General features: G+C 36.5%; 2 protein-coding genes across 25 annotated transcripts in view; one reads left to right on the forward strand and one right to left on the reverse strand.

The window, feature by feature from the left end:
• The window catches only part of SGCE (sarcoglycan epsilon), a 33,364-nt gene extending 17,794 nt beyond the window's left edge, over positions 1-15,570 (forward strand). For 3 of the 20 annotated variants that reach the window (XM_086857091.1, XM_086857126.1, XM_086857120.1), the window contains 9 exons: positions 235-307; positions 1,145-1,343; positions 3,323-3,485; positions 6,704-6,915; positions 7,658-7,684; positions 8,374-8,562; positions 10,154-10,197; positions 11,037-11,071; positions 12,731-15,570. In XM_086857091.1, coding sequence (XP_086713217.1) covers positions 235-307; positions 1,145-1,343; positions 3,323-3,485; positions 6,704-6,915; positions 7,658-7,684; positions 8,374-8,562; positions 10,154-10,197; positions 11,037-11,071; positions 12,731-12,781 — 993 coding nt within the window. In that variant the 3' untranslated portion in view covers positions 12,782-15,570. The remainder of the gene's footprint in view (positions 1-234; positions 308-1,144; positions 1,344-3,322; positions 3,486-6,703; positions 6,916-7,657; positions 7,685-8,373; positions 8,563-10,153; positions 10,198-11,036; positions 11,072-12,730) is intronic. The other 17 variants (XM_086857117.1, XM_086857179.1, XM_086857169.1 and 14 more) reach the window with 9 other exon arrangements.
• A 925-nt stretch (positions 15,571-16,495) lies between these two features.
• Positions 16,496-21,465, reverse strand: part of CASD1 (CAS1 domain sialic acid O acetyltransferase 1) — a 28,514-nt gene continuing 23,544 nt past the window's right edge. For all 5 annotated transcript variants that reach the window (XM_086857047.1, XM_086857063.1, XM_086857073.1 and 2 more), the window contains exons 16-18: positions 20,877-20,954; positions 19,804-19,896; positions 16,496-18,799 (exon numbers count right to left, since the gene is read on the reverse strand). In XM_086857047.1, the coding sequence (XP_086713173.1) occupies positions 18,533-18,799; positions 19,804-19,896; positions 20,877-20,954 (438 nt within the window). In that variant the 3' untranslated portion in view covers positions 16,496-18,532. The remainder of the gene's footprint in view (positions 18,800-19,803; positions 19,897-20,876; positions 20,955-21,465) is intronic.

The raw sequence follows: 21,465 nt of genomic DNA on the forward strand, positions 1-21,465 counted from the left end.
GACTGGTCAAGAAAGTGCCAATATCCTGACTTGAAGGTAGTACTGCATTAAATAAATTACCTTACCTTTCAAATTTTATATCAGTGAATGAATGTTCATAGGTTTCAAAATAAGGAGGCAAGGTACTTAAAAGCGAATAAGTATTTCTCAGTTACCAATTTAACTTTCACTGATGTTTCATTTATATAATTTTAATTTTTGCATTGTTTTGTGATGTTATCTTTTTCACTCTAGATCACTGCATATAACAGGCGTACCTTTGAAACAGCAAGACACAATTTGATCATTAATATAATGTCAGCAGAAGGTATGTACAGAATATGGCTGATTGTATTTTTAACTGAATCAGCAACACCCTCTTATGGGCTCCTGCTTTTCAAGATAAATACTGTAAAATGGTTGTCTGGTGTTCAAACCAAACATGAGGCACAGGGGAGAAGTAAGAGAAGTTTTCCTCGTTTAATTCATTTTGGTTTTGTAATCAAGATTACTTCTCTCATTCAGGACTGCTTTTCTTCATTCAGAGTAAAATGTTTGCATATTTGTTTCTCATTAAACTGCTTCTAATTCAAAATTTCCCTTGTCTTTTCAAAGAAAAGATTTGGGTGATTTTACTCTCCGCATGTTGTTTAGTTTTCTTAGTTCTGTTAGTATTCTTAGTGTGTGCCTTGTGCAATGAACAATTGTGTAGGCAGAATCAGAAAGCAACAGGTTATAGCATACATGGACATTTGGACCCTAAAATTAATTCTCTTCATCACATTTGCATTCTGGAGTGTCGTGAGTTGGAATCCATTGTAGCTGCAGATTGGTTTTGACTCGCAAATTAGCATGAATGTAATTATATCTGTTTAATGAAGTTTTACAACTGCGACTCTTCTCCTGCAGTCTGCTTCTTTATCTCCCTGTTTTTTCCAAATACCTGAAGGGTTTTAGCTCAAGTAGCAGCTAATGGTACTCTCTACTGAATTAAACATAATCACAGTAGGTTCAAAATGAGCTAATTCAAACACACAATATTTTTGGAAAGGTGTATCAATCTTAAAGTATTATTACATTAATAATTTCTCCAGATATTTTGAAGATTTATTTTTGGATTTATTGAGCCTGTGTTTAATAAAACATTCTTTTTCCTCACAAATAGATTTTCCTTTACCATATCAAGCGGAATTCTTCATAAGGAACATGAATGTAGAAGAAATGTTAGCAAGTGAAGTTCTTGGTGACTTCCTTGGAGCAGTGAAAAATGTATGGCAGCCAGAACGCTTGAATGCTATAAATATTACTTCAGCCCTTGACAGGGGAGGGAGAGTTCCACTTCCAATTAATGACATGAAAGAGGGGTAAGCATGTGTCAGTATGATGTTTTTGCTTCACTATTTTTTGTTGTTGTTGTTGTTGTTACTGAGAAGCCTAATATTTTTTCAAGTTTTTTAGAAACTTGGCAATTGCTGTTTTATGTTTTGGAATTAGATATGAAAAGTTTATTCATGGTCTGAGCCCCAAGTTTATTGTGTTAGAAACCATGACAACAGTGCAGAGTTCCTATATATTGATGTTGTAATCCAAGGAATACTAATAAATTCCATTAACTATAATTGGTAGTAAATATGGGGTTTTTTGTAATCCCAGTTTTACTTCTGAGCAGTCATTTGACATGCTTTTCAAGTTTTTAACTCTTCCAAATTCATTAAGCTCAAAATTTTGAAGCAAGTTCTGATAGAGAAGAGATTGCAGAGATGCTTCAATTTCTGAGAGCAGTTAGCATGTAACAGTGTAATTTTTAGCTGTGCTCATGCTGAGTTAGTTATTTGATTCAAGAGCAGTTTTGACTTTCCTCTGAAAGTTGTAAAGTGTCTCGGGAGCTCAGTTTACTGAGTGTAAACTGCTGGAATGGATTGTTTCCGTTTGTGATTTGTAACCATAAATACTGTTCTAAACAGTATTTAACTGGAAACTAATAAGGATCCAGTTTTTTCAAATATGGTTTTGACAGTGCTTTTCTCTGGTGAAAATTAAGATGCTTAGTTACTTTTAGATTATTTTAGATATTTTGGAATCAAATAGTATCTAAGAAAGGGATGAAGGTTCAAAATATGAGATGTGTGCAGAAAATACTGGCTTTTTCAGAATCATTTTGTGTCTCTGGAGTTTTTGAGCACATTTAAAGAAGGAAAGTGACTTCTGTACTAGCCAGAGTAATAGCACTCACTTAATACCAATGACTACACTTCAAATATTTAAATAATGCCTACTGTAACAAATGGCAGCCAGGACCTAATTTCTGTTTCAACATCCATTGGTACATTATAACCTGGTGCAGCAGACTGTATTTTACATACAGTGTAGTAGCTCTTATTTTATGTATGTGATGCCTTGAGAAGGCTGACCTAGAACAGAGGCTAGACAGAGTTAAGAATAAAGCAGGTATTTACTGAAAGGCCTTAAAGGATACACCTTGGGCAGTACAAGAGCCTGGCCAGGGCTGCAATCAAGATGGACCCAAAATGGTCACAAAATGGACAACTGGTCATGAGATCTCACAGTTTTATAAGTTTTGGTCTATCTTTATATTGAGGTTAATTGTCCAGTTATAGCTTCAGGTTATGAAGTCGCATCCTTCTTGTTTTCTCTCTTCAGTCCACCGTTTAGGCTTTTTACAGTTGTTTCAGGAGCAGAAGCTTTGTTAACTCTGGAGTAGTGAATCCAGGGTCCTTTGCCAGCATCTTAAGGCATCATATGGTAATGGTAAATCAAGTATTTAGGTTTACCTTCAGCTTTCAGTATTCTGAAGCAAATTTTGTTTGCTGTGCATAGCTACAGTATGGAACCTTTCAGAAGAAACTGGGGGTTAGCATGGTCATAGCTGTATTAGGTTTAGCAATAACTAGTCATTGTGAATCTATTCTGAAAACATGGGAGGAATCTCTAAAAAATAAAGATTTCCTTAAAAAAAATGCTACTATTTTAATACAATTTTCAAAAATAGTACTGATTTACTTACATGAGGAAGCCACACTTGGAGATCTTTGACTTCATAGAAATTGGCACCACTCATGGTAATAAAACATTTGCATTAACAAGCGAACCAGAAAATGTTGTAATAACCAGCTAGGAAAGTCCTTCTGATTTCAGTCTGTTATTTGTATGCTTAAAGATATAAAAGTATACTATGAAGAAAAATTATTTTAAAAAGTAATTTCAATCATTAAATAACAGCTGAATGTTACTGTGTACAGCAATAATGTTTGGAATAGTACAACATTGTCCTTTGGGGATTTGTGACACATCCTGCTGCTCTGTCACTCATCTCTTTCTGCAGTGTGTACGTGATGGTTGGGGCAGATGTTCCTTTCTCCTCGTGTTTACGAGAAGTGGAAAACCCACAAAATCAGCTGAGGTGCAGTCAAGAAATGGAGCCTGTAATAACCTGTGATAAAAAATTTCGTACTCAATTCCATATTGACTGGTGTAAAATCTCTCTGGTGAGTTATTTTATTATTGCATAGAAGTGATGTTTGTAGAAGTACAGGTAAGAGTTTTGCCAGTCTGGTCAGCCAATGTTGCCAATTCCACTTTATTGTGACTGATATTTTTTTCCGTCTAGCAGACACTCTTAACCTGAAGGATTTTGCTGTGCAGGCTAAATTCTGTTAGAGTTGAGCTCCAGTGAAACCACTGTATTTGTTTTCACTAGCAGTAAATTCTATAAATGGCCAGAGAGCTCCAAAGCTTAAAAATTGAAAAGTAATGAGAGGTTCATTACTCAATTACTGAGTTCAGTAATTCAGAATGCTGATCCTGCTGGTTACATTTCCCGAAAAAGTGTGTGCATACATACATCTTTTCTCAGGTACTGATTCTACATTGACCAGTTAATACTACACTGTTAAAAAACTGTTCCTGAAAATTGTCTGTTTTATTTATGTCTCTGTTTTATGTTAAAAATTAAATAGAAAAAGGAATGAAAGTAATGTTGACTAATTAAATAATAAATAGGAACATTCTTCTCAGTCAGATGCAAGAAAAATGATAACCAAAAACTAGAGTATTTAACATGAAAGGAGAATAATTCCCAGAGAGACTTTTTAAGTTGTTTTGTTTTAGTTCCCATAAGAAAGATCAAGAAATAATGCAAAGAGAATGTTGCAGATAAATCTGAACAATGACAGTGAAAGAATATAAAATAAACTTAGATGGTTGTTAAGCTGCTTCAGATATTACCCAGGAGGAAGCTGAAAGGGAGATATTAAACACTGGATGGAAAAAACTTATTGAGTATAAGGAAAGGCATTCATACACAAAATTGATTGGATAACTTCCAGTCTTTTCTGCCTATTCACTCTAAATTAGGAAAGGTTCTAGAACGTTGGAAAATACATGTTTCAAAAGCATACCCAGATTATTTGCTTTTTATTTGCTTTCTGTTGTGAAATTGTAAAAGGCCCAAGTGCACACAGCAATACTTACCAGCACCTGAAAAATAGCAGAAGGCAGCTGGTATTTGGAAAGACTTGACTTTGTCAAGTCTTCCATTTCCATCTACAAGGAAGAAGTAGAACCAAGGTGAAAATGCAAATGTCATTCCTTCTTGGTAAGGTTTTTTTGTACTGTCCACAAGCAAGCTCAGGAACACGGCCTAGATGAATCTAGAACCTAGTGGAGAGCTGGTTGGTGGCCATAATCATAGCAGAATTAATAATAATTCCTGGCTATTCCTCATTAATAGCTGGATGATGGAATGTGCATATTAAATTAAATTTGTAGTTCCCCATGAAGTTGAAAGGATCTTCAGGTGCATTGAAGGACATGATGGAATTCAGAAACATCTTGAGAAATTGGAGAAACAGTCTTGGAAAACAGGATGAATTTTAAAAGAAGCAGCAGAGGAATAATGCACTAAAGCAAGAATAGTCAGCAGTGCCCACACAGAAGGAAAATAAACTGGTTAGGAGTACTTTTTCAGAAAAAAAATGCCTGAAAGTGGCAGTGGCTCATAAACTAATCATGAAGCAGCATGGTCATGCTGGTTTGAGAAAAGCAGAGATCACCCTGGGATGTGTAACAGGAACAGGCTTTCAGAGAAGTGTTATTTTCTGCAGCAGCTATAACACGGTCTTCTGGAATTTAGCACTTGTTTTGGCTGTGTGCCACAGTAACTGAATTTAAACTATCTCAGGGGTGTTTATTGTTGCCAGCAGCATTTCTGCTGTAACCTGCTGCATCAAAGAGAAAAGGGAGCCAAGCTTCCCTCTATCTAATCACAATCTGCTTTCTCAAGGCAAGCTGAGAGACAGGAATTCTTCCCAGATCTATGGGCTGTGAGGGAGTTGAGGTGTGTTTCCCATATCCACAATTTAAACAAGTGATAGAAAGTAGAGCCATCATATCCTCATCCTCATATTGTTTATGAGCTGGTGTTGGCAGTTAGCACCCAGAGAATGGATTTAAGTTTGGGGGTCCCACATTCTGCAAGGATGGACAATTTAATAAGTGTTCCACTTGAGGCTGCTCTCTGACAACTTCTTCTCACACTGTGTATGGGACTGTCAGTCACATCAGTAAGTACGTACTTCTTGTGTGTTGTTAGGGTTTGAGATTCAGCTAAGCAGCCAGGTATAACTCAGTGTACCTGACAGAGAAGATACTCTGGAATTAATGAGCAGAGATAATTAATTTTTGTTTAACAAACACATATATATGTGTGTGTGTGCACGTGCATTTGAGGCTCAGCGGGATTTCTGGAATTTCATAAAAATCTCTTCACCCATTCAGCCTAAGCTGTAATACAGCATTTTATGACCTGAAGTGTAAGTGATAAAGAAGTGCATCATTTGCAAAATTTCTTAATGAAAAGACAGACAAAAGGTCAAGCATGTGAGCAAATATATTTTATTTGTTTTAATGATCTGGAGATTAATGATCTTAAAGCTAGCACTGGTAAAATTTGACAGTAACATCTAACTGAAGATAACAAAAAAATGAATGCAGAAAATTAAGTCATCTGGGAATGGCAGTCCAAAAAAAAGCAATAGGAAATTTAGCAGCAAAACAGGTTTGTATTTCTAGGATCATTGAGTATGGTCACACACACAAAAATTGTGAGCAGGAATAGAGCTTTTGGAGACTAATTTAATTTGTGTGAGGGAGACAATGAGCTGTCCTTGGCAGCTCAGTTGATGGCTCTTGATTTTTTGAGCCCTGGATGTAAAGTGTGATATGAAGGAGAAGGAAGAACATTGTAGCTATGTGACTTCATTTTTGCCACATTTATGTAAGAGAAGACAGTATTATTATTTAGGAAGACTAGTAAGAAATGGATTAATTAATCAAAAAGAAATCAGAATGAGTTAATTAGGTTGCACTAAAAATGTTTACTGAATTAGTACTCAAATACTGTTTGTGTGACATATGTCTAAAATTAATCTGTCAAAGACATGGTATCTCTGGTAGGCACAAAAGAGAGTAGTAATATTATAACATTACTTATTACATTGATCAGAAGCTTCATAAAATGAAAACTTCTATTATTTAAAAAAAGTGGTAGGATTAAATCATACAGAATTTGTAAAATGTGTAATATGGTTCTTTTTGTATGTTAATGGTTAGTTAAATACCTGCCTATTTTTACATTCTGTTACTTTGCTATTTAATTGTGGTTTTTTTTTTTTTTTCCTTTTTCTGTTTTTTTCCTGGGTAACAGGTTGACAATACAAAACAAGTTTCCACCTTTCAGGAAGTGATTCGTGGAGAGGGAATATTACCTGATGGTGGAGAATACAAGCCACCTTCTGATACACTGAAAAGCAGAGACTATTACTCGGATTTCCTAATTACACTGGCAGTGCCCTCGGCAATAGCACTGGTGCTTTTCCTAATACTTGCTTATATCATGTGCTGCCGACGGGAAGGAGTGTGAGTACTTTAACATGCTAATAAGTAACTCTTCATTTTTCTAAGATTATAATGCATAGAAGGTTATTTGCTAGAATATCTCCATTGAGTTCATTATAAACATTTAAAACAGGCTAAAAGGTATCTGCTTGTAATTCTGAACTATTTTACACTTAAGCACATGCACTAATTTCCAAGCAAGTGGATGTAGGGCCTTTAGTTGTTCTAGAAAGGGTTAAAATACTCAACATATGCACAAAACTCCTCAAAATGTGCACAGCTCTCAAAAATGCCCCCAGCAAATAAAATACTAATAAAGGATCATTGGTTCAGGAAAATATTAAGTAATTTTTAAAATTGTAACTTTCATAACATAAACCTGGTTGAGGAGATTAACTGAATTAAGACATATTATCAAAGAAAAACACATAAAGGGAAAGCAGCAAGTAACGTGATTTCTGCCATTTCTTACACAAACTACAATTTCATTTTGTCACAGAATTTATTTTAGCCAGAAGCTTGTTCTTTAACCTGCATTTTTCATTTCCCTGTGTGTGTGTCTGTGTGTTTCTGTCACCACTATCACATCTCTCTACGTGCGTTCATCAAGGCCTCATCATAAACCCCGTTAAATGCTGCCAAGTTGCATTTAGCAATAACCTTGTCAGCATTTCCACATCATGTACTGTTTTCATCATCAGATAGATTAATGTTCCAACTATCAATGCTATTATTTAATTCATAAATTTTGTTTTGTTTTTAGGGAAAAGAGAAACATGCAAACACCAGAGTAAGTGTCTTCTTTCCTGTTATTTTTCTTTTACCATTTAATTTTCATTCTCAGTAGCTCGTCATGCTTCATACATATGTGTCATAATCTTTCATTCTCTCAAATTCATGGTTTAATTCATAAATGTGAAAGCTGCTTTTAAATCAGAATATTGGTAAGGATAGAAGACCAGAATAAAAAGGGTTTGAAATTAAAGACGGTCAATTCAAAATAAAATAGTGCGGTTAGAATAAATATGTTAATATGCAATTAATACTCCTGGTTATTGGACTTTCCAACTTGTCTTTTAAAGACAATGAAAAGGAGAATAAATATCCTGGAAGGTAACCAGTGCCTATAATATGGAGTGTTTTAAAATTAATTTACAAGCTTTTATGAATCTACCACAAGAATCAAGAGTTAACCAAAACTTTAACTGCAGGAAATAAATGAAACATCAGCCACAAACTACACAGTCTTGAATCTTATGAAAAATATCTATTCAGACAGAAAAATCTAATGGAATAATTACTGCCTTAAAAAGTTAAATAAATATTTATTAATTTAACTATGTGAAGGTTGTAATTGTTGCACTGTAGTCTGTAGCATGCATCAAAGTCCTTGTACTTTAATAATAATAATAGAAAAATTCTCTCTTTTGATAGAGCACTTAAAGTATGTACTCACTGTTTTATTTTCTTCTGACACAGCATCCAGCTGGTGCACCACAGTGCTATACAGAAATCCACCAAAGAGCTTCGTGACATGTCCAAGAACAGAGAGATCGCGTGGCCGCTTTCCACGCTGCCCGTGTTTCACCCGGTGACGGGCGAGATCGTCCCGCCCCTGCACACGGACAGCTACGACAACACCAGCATGCCTCTGATGCAGACACAGCAGTAAGTGTTCACACTGGTTCTTAATGCTCACTGTGCTGCATGACCTAACTAGATTCCAGTGCTTGTCCTCCAAAATGTGTTCATTATGGGAGGATTCAGTAATGACTCTCTAGTTCAGGATTGCTCTGATGTTTGCATTTCCAGCAGGATGAAAGGCCTTCTGTTGTAAGATTAAATGGCTGGCTTTCAGTCTGCAAGCTTGCAAGAGGCTTGGCATGGGACAGTTAGATTTCTGCATGTTTTGGAGAAAAACTGCTTTTGACAGAGGAATCAATTAGAACTGTTCTATTTTAGACACCTTGTCTCTTGACCCATATTTTTGGGGTTCTGATTTCTGGGTTTCAAATCCAGACTTTGTAAGTTAGTCATGTACCTGTCACACATGGTTTGTGTTTGAAATGTTGACACTGAACGGAAGAACATACTCCATTGCACAGCTAATAAATTCAGACTTGTCAAGAAAAATGCTCATAGCGCTCTCCCATTTCCATTGTTGCCACTCTTTCCAAGAAGAAACCAGAAAAAAAATTAATTCCCGTTCCTTAGAGTTCATTTATCAGTAACGTAGTGAAATTAGTAAGGCAGACTCAATGCTTTGCACATGTTCTAATTCAGACAAGTCCATAGAGCTGTAGCAAAGAGGCATTTCTGGGAAGGTTTGGTTAAGGTGCCTGGGGCTGAGCAGATCTGGGGCAGTCTCAGAAGGCTCAGAAGTGGCTGGTATTCTCCAGTGCTGTGTTTTAACACCAGCTCCAGCTGGTACCTCCTCTGCTGGCAGGCCTGTATGGCCCCAGTGGTACTGGTCCTGTACCAGCTCTAACTCAGCCCTAATTTATACATGCTAGTCCTAAATTCCCTTCACAATGTAGAGCCCTGCTGCAGGAGTGTTTTCTTCTCCCTGTCCCAAAAGCTAAATTCTCCAGAAAGGACAGCTGTATAAATTATTCCTTGTACAAGTGCTGCAAAGTGCTCTGCTTCATCTTTTACAGCTTCTCTTCTATATTCAGAATAACAGTTTTTATGACTGGGGTGTCAGATCTTGTACCAAAGGCTTTCTTGAGTTGTACATAGGGTATTTATCTGCTTCACCTACATTGTAACCTTTCTGTAAAAACACCTCTATCTGGTAGCTGTTAAAATAGACACTTTAGCAGAGCACAAAAATGAAACTGCCTTGATAAGTGAACTGGTCTGACACGAAGAAGTAACTGACCATTCATTCATTCCACAGCCAATAACTATGTTGCAAATGCTGTCACCTTTGCTGTAGTCATGGAATATGGAATATTCACTTAGAGAAATCAAACTGCTGAACTTCAAAACCCATGGTGACTCTTGTTGCCTCTGGCATTCCACCAAGTCTGAACTTTTGAATGTAGCTGACAAATGCAATAATAAGAACTACTTTCACACTAATTGTCTTTATTTCATGGTCTTGGCTAACGTTTGGACATCTGTATTTGCATAGTGCAAAAAGATTATTGCTTCATAAGAAAAAAAAAAAAAAAGGAAGTGTAAATACTGAGCTTTTGTCATAATACACTTCAGACTTTGTATGGAAGCATTAAAGATATTAAATGGTTTTTTATAGGAACCTGCCACATCAGACTCAGATTCCACAGCAGCAGAGTGCAGGTCAGTAAATACTCAGAAAAATACTCAGAAAATACTGTAATTATTCAGTGACCAGTGTGGAGAAAACACTAGTCAAAATGTATACAGTCTGTGGACAGTGAAAAGAATTTGCAAATAAAGTATCACAGAATTGTCATTTTAGAATTTTTTTTTTTTTTTACATCAGTGAAAATTTTGGCATGGGATTGATTAAAAAAGGAAGAAATGCTATGTTAGGACTCTGCATGAGAGGCTGGAATTTGGTTCAGTTAACTTAGAAACCTCATATAAATAATCTACTGTTACATGAAGCTACAGCCAGATTCCCAAAGGCAATCACATGGTTCAGATTCTGACACTTGATAGGAAATTTAAATTTGTAATTCTCACCAATATTAGTAAAGCTTTGAAGGAGCTCTTAGTTGCAGTTACTAGACATAATGTATTGGTACTGGGGAATCTGTGGTGAGGCACATCCATGCTTCAGGTTTCCTGTGTCACAGTCATCACTTTTATATCATTCTCACAAATGCTCATGAACAGGCTGAGGTCAGAGTGACCATCAGACTGTGGACTAAGGCTGACTGTCCTCTCTACTTAGCATCTCAGGTTTGAGAAAAAACCTACAGCCATAGCCATGTGAAAGGGGGTGAGGACCACACAGGGAAAAAGTAGAGGCCAAGTGTAATTTTTAAATATTCAAAGAGGTATTTAATCAAAACTCTAGAGAGATACGTACGTTTTGAACATAATATGGGAACTACAGCTCCAAGCAGATTTGTTTTAACTCAGGACTTACATAAGCAGCTTTCTTTTCATTGAAAATCCTTCTTCTTCATTACTGCTTTCGGGGATTAAAGGAGAATTTCGTATGACAACATTTCAAAGATTTGAGGCAAGTATATAATAGATGTTTCTCTCCATGCGGGTTTTGTTATGTGAAAATTAAAAACACAGGTACAAAAAGTCTGACAGCAGTTCTGGCAGCTTTGCCATTTGTGTTCTGCATTGTACATATGCTGGAAATGGTGGATGACCCTGGCAGTCAAAGCCTTGATCCAGGGCCTCCAGCAATGGGTTTACATTTAGCACAGCTCTTCTCACTCACACTGTTTAGAAGGTAGAATCAAAGTGTCACATAGTGCTGCTCCTCTGCTATGACTGTTTCATTTCAAGAATTACAGTCTGTCTTGCAGCAAATAAGATGCAAAATCACCTGGTAATACTGTACAGTGGCAGCAGTGAGGCATTTTTGCAAAGGTACGAAATACAAACTAGCACGGGTCTGTCACTTTTGAGTTGCACTGAAAAACTGCCCTAAAATTAGATCTTTAAAATTCTCCTGTGTCTGTATTTTCTGCAATACATTATTTTTGTAGAATACAACTGTTCTTTCATATTAATCACAGATGCTGCCTGTGACCAGCTCTCAGAAATCCAGGGGGGCAGGTGGTGGAATGTATTTGGGACAGAGGGCGTTTCCTCCTCTTCCTTTGGTTTATCATAACACCTTGCTTTGTGGCTCATATGTGCAGGTGACCCTGCAAGCCCTTCCATGACATGATGGCATGTGCCTTTTGCAGCTTTTCTGAAAGGATATCCATAACTCCTTTTGCCAGAATGTTAGCTTTTCAGGAAGCTGTGATTTAAAACAAACTTCAGGCACTCCTAAGAGTTTTTTAGTAGCATGAATACAAACCTAGCCATCAATTTTATTGATCTGTTCAAGTAAGAAATTTGCAGAAATAGAATAAGGCCAAAAAACCTATAGAATGAGACTTTAATTGTTAAATTTTCTTCCTTTCCTCACAGTAATATATTCAGGGAATTTAACATACTATCAGTCACAGCTGTGAATAAGAAATTTTTATTTTAAATCTTCAGTAGATTGTATTTAGTAATTTGAAAAGCAGACCATGGATAATAACTGTTGTCCACTTCAGGAATTATCTGAATCCCCAGTAAGGAATAGTTTTATTTTAACCTTATATAAAAAGGCAGACTTAATAGCTGACATAATGCTTGACTTTTTCACAAATTAAAATTGGGAAAGAATTATGTAAGAGGTGACAACTCCCATCTAAGGTTTATTACACTGATGCAAATTGCTACTGGTCTGCATTATGAACAGATACATTAGGTTTTATAATTGTCTCTCTGTCAATAGGCAGAATTCACAAGCACTGTTAAAGGTGCTTAGATGAAAAAGCTTTTAGGGTATTCCTATAAGTAGAAGACTAAATATTGCATGTACACTATGTTCCACCTTTTCTGTTTTGTGCCTCAGCCTCCCTATGAAGCCTGTTAGATCCCCCCAAATAGAAAGATAAATTCCCAGTTAATCTTTTCCCAGCCCTCTCCCTTCCCAGAAGAATGCTTTGTCATGTGTTTGTCATCTTTTCATCCAGGTTGTACTTGGAGTGTTTCTCCCAGGTGGTTGTTGATAAAGGAATAATAAATACTATTTATGTGCTGTGCTCATAACTTGACAGTTGAGTACTGTTGAAGCATCATGTGTGACTGATGGATTATATAAATTCTCATCTATTTGCAGGTAAATGGTATTCCTGAGGAAAGAAAACTAACAGAAGCAATGAATTTGTAATCAAAGAAGGCAGCAAATTGTCTCACTTCCTTATTTGTTCTGGTTGATGCATGAGTTTTTCTGGTGTATATTGTGCATGCCCACAGTATTATGATGCTTTCAGTGCCAGGAGTACAATCACTTCCATATAACTGATGTACTGTATCCTTTTGTACTTTGGACATTTTTGACAATTTGTAAACACTTATATAACTTTTTATATTTGTTACATTCTGAAAGTAATCTTTAATGTATATATATACATATATAGATGTATATGTATGTATATATATATGTGTGTATTAATAAATATCAAGCTTTATTCTGTCTTGTGATCTCTCCTGAAAGTTTTAACAGGGAAATCAAAACTTTAGAGATTCAAAGGATTTCAGACCGTTAATGGGATGCTATAATTACCTAACATTTGCACAGGAAAAGCTGTAGTGGACAAGCATGAAAACTTGTGCAACATGATGAGGCTCAGAAATAGTACTGCACATATATTAGGTATTAATTTTTTAGAGATTACCAAATATAATGAGGAAAATTATTTTTAAAAAATAAATAAATAACCCCCCAGAGAAAATAACTGAACTACTCATGATAAAAATTGGATTTTTGCTCTTTTACCAGATATTTATGCTATTTCAGATCTTGTAAGCAATAAAGCATTTAAAATCTGTCCATTCATTCATCTGGTTATATTAGTAGAAACTGTTACAAACTAGTGTAGGTAAAACTTAATGCCTGCATTAAGTAATAATAATAATAATAAACAAGGGTTTAATTTGGTACAGTATACTTGGACTAAGTCTTTAAAAACACTCTTAATGTTTTATTTTTTTTGTGATATTCCCAATAAACAACCTCAATGCTGTTTATTTTTTATATCCTCCACATTTTTTTTTTCATTTTTGGAGCAAAAACTGTTGTGGAACATATCCAGTAAACCAGGGATTATATTTTCACATCTTGAAAAGGACTTGATTAAAGGCATACTTTGCTGGGAAGTGGTTTCTTTGAGAGGCATTCGTCCATGCAGCTGAAAGCTCAGTAATATATGGACTTTGCTAAAAGGATCTGAACTGGGGTTTCCATTGTTTTCAATAGACAACTATAATTCACCTACTGACACTTTTCACCAGATTTTAAATGAATTTCTGATGCTTCTTTAAATCTTCAAATTTAAGGACATCACACAGGACTTCAGGGTCTGCAGCTGTAGCAGCTGACATCAAGAGTTTCTTGGGGTTTTACCTCAAAGCATGGTATTGTTTTAAGCTGACACTTACACTTTGTCTTTTTTTCTGTAATATTTTCTCTTTCAGAAGCTGTATGTTCATCAGGACATTGCATTGTAAGCAGAAAACTGCGTCTGCTTTAAAATTGCTAAGTGCTGGCTACATTTCCTTAGCTGAGGTTCCTGAAGTCTCTGCTAAGAGAAATTTGAGTAGTTTTGGAATTTAAGACTAAGGATAAAAGGAATCTGTAAAATGAGGTCATTTTGTATAAAGACCAAAATAGTTGCTCTTGTTTTTGTGGTTTTTTGTTTGTCTTTGTTTTTCTCTTTTTACAGTTATGACCCAGTTCTGTCAAATAACAGAACCGTAATTTACCTTAATTTTTAAGCACCATTGACGTGTTTGTAGGCTTGGACCTGAACGCAGGATCTCAGCAGATAGAACAAGTCCTGTGCTGCTTAGACTAATTTTGAGCACCAACTATGGCAGCAAAGTATATAAGCAGTGCTCAGTATGTGGTACCTACTTGTATATTGTCAGACCTTCAGAATCAAGAAGGTCTGACAGCACACCAGACGTGGCAGCAAATCCTGCTGGTGGTTGTTAGACCAGGAGAGGTAGCTCAAGCTACAGGCATTCAAGCTGAGAAATTAAAGGCAGATCATGAAACAGGTGGAATAAAGAGCCATTCTCTACTCACTTTCCAAGTGGCATCCATCATGCCTTCCTACCTCATCCAAAAGATACCAGGGAAGAGACTTCACCAGTCAATCAGCCTCCTCAGAGGCACTCCCCCTTCTTTCCAGCAGCTTGGATGGTTATCAGTGAAAAGCCAATCACAAAACTGTACACTGAGGTTTACAGCAAACTAAACATTTTCATCTCTTACCCAAGCTGAAAAAAAAATTGAAGTACAATCAGCATTTAGGTTCTATTAGTTTATACTACTATTTTCAAATGTATCAGCTGTCAGTGTTTTGAAACCAAAATGAATGGAATGGATTTTAAATAATGATTTTTAATGCAACGTAGGATTTAAACTTTGTAAATAGTTCTGGGTGTGGATCATAGTAATTTCTGATAACTCCAGGATGACATGACAATCAATGGATCTACCAGTTGAGCTGCTCCCACCTTATTTGTACTAATGTAACAGTGCTGATATATTTAAGGAAATAAACTGTTACATACATGCATAAAGAATCTGTTTGTAGCAGTGGAGGCTCCACCTATTTTGAAAATAACCTAAGGATGTAGGTTGGCTATTAAGAACCTGAACTATTTTATGACTGAAATCTTCATTTATCTGAGGTAAGTTTAATAACAAATCATTTATTTTTGGTTATTAAACAATTACTCTGAAAGCATAGATTTATAAAGCTGGTTAAAGACAATGGCTAAGGAATTATTAGTAATTAAGACAGTAAATTCACAGCCTCTTTTAACATTATATGATAGCAATATGAATTGATATTGTATTAAGTTTCAACCAAATTAAACAGAAAGCCCTACACATCTCTTTGTACATACATGAAATGTATAATCTAATAAAACAGAAAACACAAAGTAGTGAAGTTGTTGCCTGATTATTTTACAAAAGGGTGCCTAAACAACATTGTTACAGCTGATAATTTTCCAGCCACAATACTGCACGGTCAGGTCTGAGACCTGGGCTAGAGCTAATGGTGCGGGGTTTGTTTAACTGGGGATAAGGCCTGACTAGATGCCCTCACTGGAGAGGGTTTGCCACACTTAATATCTAATGTGGGCCCCTGAACTTGATTCTCCCTGCTGATAAAATCAGGAGCTTTGGGGAGCACAGAATATGCTGAGTTGGGAAGGGACTCGTCAAGATCATCCAAGTCCAACTCCCAGCCGTGCACAGGACCATCCCCAAGGGTCACAGCACGTGCCTGAGAACATTGTCACAATGCTTCCTGGACTCTGGCAGCTTTGGTGCTGTGACCACTGCCCGGGGGAGCCTGTTCAACCACCCTCTGGGTGAAGAACCTTTTTCCTGATAGCCAGCCTGAACCTCCTGACACAATTTCAGGCTATTTCCTTGTGTCTTGTCATTGCTCACAAGATTAATGAGATTGGTACTTCCTTTGCTTAAGGATCCCCTTCTACTGCGAGTGGGATTTAAATAGCTCAAGTAATTCTGTAACTCAAGCAAGTCTTGAAGATGAGCTTGGTTTCTTGATGTTGCCAGACCAAAGAAAGAAAAGCCAAGTCAGTTCCTCTGCTTTCCTGCAGAGCTCTGCTGCAGAGTTCCTGGCAGGGAAAAGTACCCGATGCCTCTGCTGCAGAGCTCTTCTGAGAGCCCCCGAGCTTTGGCTACTGGAGCTGTAATTTCATCAGAGCAGTGCAATTTACTGCAGAGCAGTCTTCCTGCATTGCATCTGCCTTAGTTTGTGATACAGTGAACTGCAGCACAGCTAGAGACAAGCAAGAGAGAGCTTTTACTTAAATGATGCTGCTGCCATTACAAAAATAAGCATCCACAGCACATTTATTTAATGTTTAAATTACTTCATATTTTTACATAACCTGAAAAGAAAATATATTTATCCCACATACAGTAAAAGTAAACAAGTGCATTATTTCAAACATTAAAAATAAATCTTTTAACCAAGTCTGTACAACAGATAAATAGAGTTATATCTACAATAGTTATGTTGTGAAGAACAAAACAAAAATTATCCCTCAAGCTCACAGTTCCCTGTTGCTCATAATACTGGCATAGATGAAGGTTATGCTTGCTTATCCCCCACTACAATGTCCACCTACACCCTTTCATTCGGTCACTCACATGTATTGATCGATGAGGTTAAATTCCCAAGCACTGGAAGCGATATGCTATGCACACAGAACAAACAGCTGAGTATCTGTCCGGTATCTTGAAAACAGCTGGCAGGCTTAGTAAAACTGCTGAATTTGGGGGAAGTGAATGATTTCTTTGTTTTTTATGATGAATGACTGACTGGTCATTCTTTGAAAGAAACTGTTCTCCATCACACACAAGAATAAATTTCAATAAAAATTGAACTAATTATTTTCATAACTTTGTTTTGCATTCATTCATGGCTGCAAGATTGAGTTCAATGTTTTACCTGGGATAAGAACAAAAACATGCATGTGACAGTATATATGGTACAAATTAGGATGATGTTGTTTATAATCATACATAATTGCACATATGTTTGGAAAATAATATTGTGTTCGTATTTTTGACAGCTAACAAGTAATCAGAAGAATAAAATGAAAAAGCTAAGAGGTCAAACTATTACTTGAATCAAACCCACAACCAACCAAGAAATGTCCATAACTTCACTGCTAAGTAGAATGTAAACAACAGCTTGTCTCTGCCACACTGAAGGACTATTTCTTTCAATTATAGGGTTTTTGCTAAAGGAAAAAATTAGTAAGAAATATTGGCCACTGCTGAAAAGGATGGGAAAAAAGTTTTCTCCAAACAGCTCCAATCTGATTTCACTTGTAATTCTGAGACTCAACCATCTGCATGCAACAAAGCTGACCACTCAATCCCTCCTGCTCATGATACCAACAGACTGACTAGCATCCTCTTAAATGAAAATGTTATTACAGCATAGAATATGGCAGCAGTTCCCTAATGAGACCTAATTCAAGGTCACCTACAAACACAGGGAGACTGTCAAAGATCACAGTTCCCCTAAGATCTAACGGAGTGGGTATGATAGGATTCCATCTGACTGAAAAAGCCGGGAGGGTCTTCCAAAAATTTCCCATCTTGAACTGAGTCTCTGAAAATTATTCATTTGTTTGCTCACTGGGATTATACACAGAACTACACACAGTTAAATGAACTAGTGAAAAATTTATGAAAAAGCAAACAATTTTAGGAAGAAAACACAAATTCTCTTTATAAAAAGATTTTGTGTCAGGATTCATCATATTTGCTGAACACATGTTAAATTTCTAAAAAACCCCTCATAAAACTTTATGTAAACTTGTATATAATCTTCAATCACTGAATTGATAATTACTTTTTACTTCCACATCCAAAGGGTTTCATATAACATATTTCCACCCCAAACACTAATTTCTAACCAGCAAATTACCCCTTTGTTCAGAACAATGCCCTGGTCTCACTGCCTCAGCCGCGGGCGGCGGTTGCGGAGGCTCCGGGCTGTGCTGGGCGTGCTCCGTGCCGCGTGCGCTGAACGGCCTCTCGCCATGGGCTCGCCCAGTGCCAGCTGAATCCCGTCATGTGCCCGTGATACTGCTCAACCACTGCACTGCTTCACGTCTCCTTTCAACAGATATGTAAACAGCAACAAACATCCAGTAGAAAAGACTCATTTTCACATGCAATTCTGTACAGTGCACTCTTGTTTCTCAGATTATTTGAGAAGGCTATTTCCACACAAAATATGTACATTTCCACTATATACATTTTTCACACGCTTAATTTAAATGTCTTCTTGTACCTCCAGTTGAGAATTTTTGTTCAGGCAGACACAAAGTAAACCTGAAGAAAGTTTCCAAGTTAATGCCTTGACTGATCTTGCATTGCTGAGAAGAAGTGTAGTCCAGAAAAAAATCCAGCTATGCATAGCATCCTTTTCAGCAGAGTTGAGTTATCTTTAGGAACCACAATCTGTGCAAGATCATTAGTGATCTGAGAAATCTCATGTGCCACGCACACAAATATGAAAGTGCTGACAAGAACATTAAACATTGGATATCCAGGAATGAGCACCAAGATCCCCTTTGTGTCTGCTGCCAGCCAAATATGGTATTGGCAAATGAAAAGCTAAAAGAAAAAAAAAAAAAGTGTTTAGCAGTACTTATATATGTAAATATTTTACTTACTAAACCCCATATAGTTATTACTATTGCATCAACCGACACACTTTTGCTTAAGTTAAAAGCTGCTTTCTACATGTTTTTGCTACAAAACAAAACCATGAGCTTGTTGAATCACATAGTGAAATAGGTTTTCTTGGCCCTTAACCAAATGCACACTGGATACATTCCATGAGAGCAGGGAAGAATCTGCCTCCCGCAGTTACTGTCTCTGGTGAGGGTCTGAACAGACATGCCTGCAAATAAGGGAGAATGCTTCACCTGCTGATGGGTGCACAGCTCCCTGGAGCTGATCAGCACCTAAAGCCCACCAGGAATTGGAAGAGTGACATGTGATCCTTAAAAAAACCCATAAAATCCTGTACTCTATAAACACTGTACTGCAATGAGTTTCTCCTAGAAATATATTTTAGTAATACAGTACAATGCCACATTTAGTATCACTAAACAGCAAATAAAAGGGGAAGCAAGATAATCACTACTGTTTTAAAATACACACTCAGTGGAACAAGGTAACACTTGCATTAAGAAGGGGTTTATTTGTAATGGTACATTTCTTTATTAGTCACAAAAAGCTTGCTAGGGCAAACACATTTATAAGTGTACTTACACTAGTAAGCATAATTCATGCAAATTCTTCAACCGGCCTAAATTTTTATCTTCCAACTGCATATACCTCACAGCACACTCCAGCATTTAATCCCCACTCTCACAACCTTAAATCACCCCATCCCCTAAAACAGGACAAGAATTAAGCTTGGTCCTGTGAGACTGCTATTTCAGCCATGATTTTTAAGTGCAACAAAAGCTATAATGCTAAAAGAGGTCAAACATGACAGCATGGCATTTAGCAATCCAATAAGTGTTTTCTCTATGTATTATAGTCCAATCTAGTCAATAACACCACCTCTCTAAGTTTTAATTCACTGTACTTCCAGTCATTTTACTTACCTCTAAGGAAATTTTGCCAAACCAGGCGAAGAATGAGCTATACACAGATCGGACATACCCGGGAATGTTCCTGATGAGGATGAAAGCTAAAATCTTTATTTTTTAAAAAAATAAAAAAGGGTAAAACAAAGAAAGTGACTGTGGATGATAAACGAAACAAACACATAAAAGATGTATCCATTTTCACTGCACTAAGTGAAATGCATCGTGCATTAAAATTTCTTTAAAAGCTAATAAAAATATAAACCAAACAAAAATTCATGCAGTTTATACTTAACAAAGTAGGTATTGAAACTAAAAATATTGTACACCCATTCTTACAGCATAGCAGGTCACATTTACATCTCCAGTAGAATTGTGGCCTTGATGCTGTCAGGTGTTACTACACGTTTCCCAGGCATGGCCTGAGAAATAACAAAACATGTTACACAATGCCAGCCTAGAATAAAGGTGGCCACAAATCTGAGTTAACCCTCAGTTTTTAAAGAGAAGGTGTCAAGATGGACAAAATAATAAAAAATTAAGTCCCTCTTGCTGCCCCTCCAAAGAGCAGGACAACTTAATGAGAAAAGAAACAGGGCACAGAATGAGACAGCTGGGATATAGTGGGGCAGGGGACAAAGCAAGAGGAACATCTATATTTAAGAAAACCACATGTATGGCCTTGTGGCCACTCTCTTCTCTGTCTGGAAGTGACTACAGGATCCCACAGGTTGCTTCCTCCACCAATACTTCCCAAACACTCCAGCTTTTCTACACCCTTCTTCTCTTCCACTTGTTTTCCACTGCTATGCAAGTAGGCAAAAGTTGGGCTTGGACCTAAATGGCACATATGAGACCTACACTAAAGACATCCAGATAAATCAAAACCACAATCAGTGTGCAATTTCAGTGCTTACAGGCAATGAAAAACTGACTAATGTTAAATTCTTTCTCATTTTCAGACACGGGAATGAAGTTCAATATCTGACATTCCATGCAAAAGCACAAATATGCTTAAAAACAATTTTTAAAACAGCTCAAGTAAGAACAGACTAGATTCTATCACTGTACTCAAAAAGACTAATAATTACCTGCACGACAGAAACAGAAGGATGTAGCTCATTGCACTCTGTCTTGTTTTTACAGCTACTAGCCCAAATAGAGTAGGTCTAAAAGATATTAAAAAATTAGTCTGTGAAGCAATTATATGTACATTTAAAAATGAATCAAGAGTACAATATTTTGAATTGCTTTAGTATTAGTTGGTTCACTCAAATGTGGGACAATAAGAGAAAAAAACAACATGACTTTTGTGTTTCTCTCAAATTCTTCTTTGCAACTAATGAATCCTTATCTGATGAATAATTATTAATACAACTTTTTTCATCAAAAATAGACAAGCCATCAAGTGTAGAGATAAGAGCTGTGTTATCTATCATGTTATTTTTATGATCCTATTTTCTTTTAAGCTTTGAAATTAATTGAAAGAGTTATGTTTTCATCTACATCTGACTGAACAGAAAAATATTTTATTGAGTAGACAGGAAGGGCTGTACAGAAAAACCCAGCTGAAATATCTCCAGATAAAGATTTGAGTTTTCAAGGTTTGTTATATAATATTGACTAAACAACTTCAGAAAACTTATTTTTCAAATATTTACAAACCTGATTACACTAGGT

This window comes from Cyanistes caeruleus, chromosome 1 (assembly GCF_971803275.1).
Source record: "Cyanistes caeruleus chromosome 1, bCyaCae1.hap1.1, whole genome shotgun sequence".
In the NCBI taxonomy this organism is placed as follows: domain Eukaryota; kingdom Metazoa; phylum Chordata; class Aves; order Passeriformes; family Paridae; genus Cyanistes; species Cyanistes caeruleus.